Source organism: Brassica oleracea, chromosome C9 (genome assembly GCF_000695525.1).
Source record: "Brassica oleracea var. oleracea cultivar TO1000 chromosome C9, BOL, whole genome shotgun sequence".
NCBI lineage: Eukaryota > Viridiplantae > Streptophyta > Magnoliopsida > Brassicales > Brassicaceae > Brassica > Brassica oleracea.
In genome coordinates, this window is record NC_027756.1 from 1,991,461 (window position 1) to 1,997,107 (window position 5,647).

At 31.3% G+C, this 5,647-nt stretch overlaps 1 protein-coding gene across 1 annotated transcript; it reads left to right on the forward strand.

Moving 5' to 3' along the window:
• Positions 1–606: 606 nt before the first annotated feature.
• Positions 607–3,214, forward strand: LOC106317789 (transcription factor MYB21). The gene is made up of 3 exons (XM_013755563.1): positions 607–870; positions 1,410–1,539; positions 2,581–3,214. Exons 1-3 carry the CDS (start codon positions 714–716, stop codon positions 2,990–2,992), a joined length of 699 nt encoding a protein of 232 aa, XP_013611017.1. The 5' UTR covers positions 607–713; the 3' UTR covers positions 2,993–3,214.
• The last annotated feature ends 2,433 nt before the right edge of the window (positions 3,215–5,647 follow it).

Here is a 5,647-nt window from a genome sequence, read left to right on the forward strand (position 1 = left end):
AAACTAGTTTGTATGTTTTTCACGACGAAACCAAGATGACTAATATGAGGCGTCGACTATATATAAGAAAAGGCTAGACCTTGCAAATAAAATCTGAGTTTTGCTAATAAAGATAAATGCAATCGACAATCACACGTATGTATGTCTTACGTTCGGGCCAATATCGGACCACTAATTTAAATCGTATATAGCATTATGAGCCCATTGATGACCTTCTTTTGTTTTTTGGGTGATCCTCGTACAAAATCCAAACTAATACATTCACATCAACAAGCATGCGTATGTATGTGAATCTAAATGGCAGTGCGTGTGTGGCATCTATGCATGAATACATCAAAGACTCTCTAATCTTTAACATGTATATATACATACATACGGACATGGATGATGCAACTATGTTATTTCTATAGTAAGGTCATGAAGGTGTTATATATTGTCCCCACGTGCCATTAGTATGTAGTATTAAACCTAAAATTAATTTTGTGATTAATTAAAACTCTAATCTAAATACCATAATTAATTAAGAATTTTGGTTAAGGATTGCTAATCACGCGGTGAATTTAGTCTCTATAAAAGCAGTAGCTCACCTTCCACAACCTTCAATATCAACTCATAACATTTATTTTCTCACTCTTTCTTTTTTTTATTCATCTCTCTCTAGCTAAAATTATATAAATCTCGAACTTGTGGATATATAAATAAATAATAATAAAATGGAGACAATAGGAGGAATAAGTAGTGGAGGTACGGGATCATCAGGAGAAGCAGAGGTGCGAAAAGGACCGTGGACGATGGAAGAAGATCTTATTCTTATCAATTATATCGCCAACCACGGCGATGGCGTTTGGAACTCTCTCGCCAAATCTGCAGGTCTATTTAATTTTTTTCTCTCTTTTAAATCACCAGTAACATATACATATTCTTTTACGTTGTATTTAATGTATGACCTAGTGTTACTAGCTAACATGCAAAGGTATCATCATTAGGCAATCATCATACAGCAAACAATATTTTTTTTCTTGTATATATATTTATAAATCATACGTATTATCTGTACTTTGATAAAAACGAATAGATCGTTTTCTTAATATATTTGTTCGCTGTTAAATATCATTCTATAAACTCAAAGACGTTTTCATGTGAAGTTACAAAAAAAAAAAAGACGTTTTCATGTGGAAATTCTCTAATAATGGACTAGTGATGAAAATAAATTATTTATGGTAACTTTTTCTTTTGAACACCGTATTGTAACTAAAATATATAGCAAGAATATCTATAGTACGTACATATGTATTTATTACTTATATATTAAAACACACATGTATTCTAATTACTTATGTGGATATGCACGTACGTACGTACGTACGAGTCAATGTTCGACAGTGATGATTGGTTATATAAATATATAGGTCTAAAACGCACCGGAAAAAGTTGCCGCCTTCGGTGGCTCAACTATCTCCGCCCTGACGTACGACGTGGAAACATCACGCCGGAGGAACAACTTACCATCATGGAACTTCATGCTAAGTGGGGAAACAGGTTGGTTTTAATTTACAAAAATGAAAGTATAGATACAAATACACTACGTATAACGAAATAACAAAGGCAAAATCTTCGAACTTTGAATCGTGTAGATACTCTTGAGTAAGCCATGTAGATCTTTGAAAAAAACAAAAAAGCAACATATTTGGTGACCAAAGCAAATAAAAAGCGTTTAATTCCTTTGTGACAAATGACAACCTTTGATCGACGTTTGTTCTTAGCCGTCAATTCTAAATTTTTGCTCATGTCGACGAAATTGTCTTAACACTAACAAAACCTCGTGCTTTTTATCAAAGCAACATGAAAACCTCGTGCCTATTTCTCCCGAAACACGTAGCTACGTTATCCCCATTTTATTTATTTATGAAGCATATAAGTAGTTGCTCAAAAATATAAAGATGCATATAAGTCTCGTAATTGTTCAAGTGACTTCCCACGCCTGAAAGATTTACTCGGCTTTATTTATTTCCTTGTCTATTTGTTTTATACGATTTCTATTTCTCTTTTTTATATGTAAAGAGCTGGAAAATATGCCCCAAGATTAAAAGGTACATGAATTTCTAATTCAAAAGAAAGTATCTTAGTTTAAAATTTTCATAATTCTTGATATAGACTTTCTAATTCTTTCTTCATTAATTTTTGTTGGTTTCAAATTAGGTTCACTTTTCTTATATCTTAGCAATTTACTTTATTCATTGCTATTAAGCTTTTACTAAATCATAAAATTACTTTATAAACCCTTTTTAAAAACAGACAAAAAAAATAAACTTGTACCAAAATAATAAGCGATTAACTTTAAAAGCCTTATTATTAGCAGCACATAAAAAAATATCAAGAAAATCAAAAGGTTCCAAACATAGAACTGTACAAATGTAAATAAGTCTCGTGACAACTAGGAAATCATTACTGAAATAGACGCAAGCCTTTTCATCTAGATGTACTTGCCCCACAACAATCATTACCTCATCATCTTAATTAAACATAATAGAAGAATATATCAACTATGTTATAATCAATTACATCTTATTATATGATCAGGTGGTCCAAAATCGCTAAACACCTTCCAGGAAGAACGGACAATGAGATCAAGAATTTCTGGAGGACAAGAATCCAAAAATACATCAAACAAACCGATGTGACAGCAACAACAACGTCCTCCGTTGGATCTCATCACAGCTCAGAAATCAACGATCAAGTTGCAAGTACGTCGAACCATAATGTCTTTTGTACACAAGATCAAGCGATGGAGACATATTCTCCTACAACTACGTCCTATCAACATACCAATATGGATTTCAACTATGGTAACTACTCTGCGGCTGCGGCTACTGCGACTGCGACTACAACGGCAGATTATTCAATTCCAATGACTGTTGATGATCAAACCGGTGAAAACTATTGGGGCATGGATGATATTTGGTCATCAATGCATTTACTCAATGGTAATTGATTAGTCAAGATGGATCAGAAATATGGAATATTACTTTAAGATTTGTGATTTTTAGGAGTACTGTAATTAGTACGTGACATGTATATGGTTTTTGCCTCGCTGCTTAGAGGTTTGGGGATATAATTTATATGTAATATTAATGATCTAAATCCTTGATATATATTTGAACTCCGTTTGATGTTATATATAAATAAAACTGGAGGGGTCATCTATTCTTCGGATTTATATTTGCATTACTTAAATAATTTCTCTCAGGAATGTTCATGTGTCATGTATATGAGTTTGTAACCTATGATTTATACATTTTGATATTTATTTATTCCCCCTGTTATATCGCGATAGTTATTTTGGAGGCTTTCACACATCTTAATCAAATGTTAAATATCAGTAAACATCTGTATAACTGCATAAAACTAACAATCCAGTCTCGAAAACATATGTATTATTGCATGATAAACCTAACAACCCAACATTTTCATGAAAAAAAGACTTATAACATGACCAAACTTCATAAAATGGAAAGAGTAATTGATTTGCATTAATAAATTAACGACCGTATTAGTAATCTTATACTTCATATATATTTGAAAGATTAACAATTTAGCTATTTCAAACATATTTAATTTTTATTTCTATCTAGTTTTTGTTTCCCAATAACCATATGAACACTATTTTCTCCTTTGCATGTGTTAAGGCACAGTTTAATTACTTATTTAAATTATTTTTCATTAACTCACTTCATTAATTAAAGTGAAAAAAATTAATAAAAGAAATTAAAACATCAATGTTTTTAATACATAAATAATAAAGTATCTATGCAACATTGGATTCATTGCAAATTGATGGAGTCAATTATCGTAACTGAACCTTTTTACAAAGTTCTTAAAAGGGATTTTTTGTTCGATCCCAAACATAGTAGACGTCGTAGATCTACTAAACAAAAGCTTTTGTCAGCATTTTATACGTTATTGTAGACTGATACAACTATCCACTAACCAATCACAATAACCACGCATATGAATCTATACAGTTACACATATTTATAAAAATTATTATCTGCAATGCTAAAAGTTTTAAACACAGCCATGTAAGAGAAGAGGTAAAACAGAGCATTTATTTTAAGCGTATGATGAAACTTAGAAGAATCTTGATTGCTCATCCATATATATATGCACACATATAGACATGAGTTAGGCGTGTGTATACATACATACATGTGGACCGATGCGTGTACATATCACATTACAAACATAGAGAAAATCTCACCAATGGCAAAAGGTGTCACATGAGTGCTATATATAGACAGCTTTTCGTACAGATCACGTTGCCTTTTTCATCAATTTTTATCCATTTTTGGGCATCGCCATTCAACATGTAGAACCCGACGTGAGCCTAACTCCACTTGCCAAAACCACAACCTTTAAAGACGAAGATATCGACCTTTTCTTTTGTTAGAAGAAATAATTATATAATGGGTGCATTTTCAATGATATTTCAATATTTGTATGAACGCGTCAAAAACCTTAAGTATTTACATCTAAAACGATACCAACATGGGAGGAAAAAATAAGATCCGATTTGCTAGGAACGTAATGAGTAATTGGGCCGCAATTACATAAAGATTTATATGGTAATAAATCCAAGATGAGTCGACCATTTAACATATATTCCTGGAAATGTGTATACATATATATTTAATTAGATGTATAATTTTCAATTAAATCGGGTAGAATAAGTGGCAACTGGGACATGAAGTTAGGTTGGGAAGTGTAAGCACTATAGCAAGAGGGCAAAAGCATTTAAGCTTTACCGAACTTCTTAACTTTAAGTCTTTTAGCTAACGACACATTTTGTCCGAATGAAGCATGTGTAGAGGATAAATCCAAGCTCTACTTCCTCTTTCTATGCGTTGGCTAGAATAGGAATAATTAACAATTTTTTTTTGGAGGGGTACTATATATGTATATACACTTTCTCTAATATTTGAAATTTTTATGTAAAAATAATTTTTGAAACAGAATGGCGTACAAGTATTAATTTATGGCGTCTACATTTTGGGAACTTAAATTAAATATTCAACAGTATATTAAAATATGGATCAGTTCAGTATGAATCAATTTATTCATTATTAATTGGTTTTTAAATGTATATGATGCTTGTATCGGATGAAAAGAGTTTCTATATCGAATATCATACTGATTCAGAGGTCATATTAGGAAAATTACACAATAGACCATTTTATTCATATAACATGAACTGCTTTCACCCCTCAATAGTTAAAGTAAATGAATGTAGTAGGTCAGTTGAATTTACTACATTATTATTCTTATACTTTTTGATATAAGATTTGTAAAATGGTTTCTCAAAATGAAGTTTTGTCTACTGATCATTCATCTTGTCTAAACCTGAGAACGTAATGTAAATAATTAATAACAATCTCGAATCAATCCAAAGTAGCTCAATTATATCCATATTCCATGCTACATTATATTTCTTATATGTTCAGGAACTTAGCATTATGCTTATAATATATTTTATATTATATAACTTTTAAATTGAAATGAATATCCACACGTTTATTTATTGTATTAGGCCAACGTGTTTATCATGTGGGAATTGCCGACTTCCCATGTGAATCATAAAGGAAAAATCACA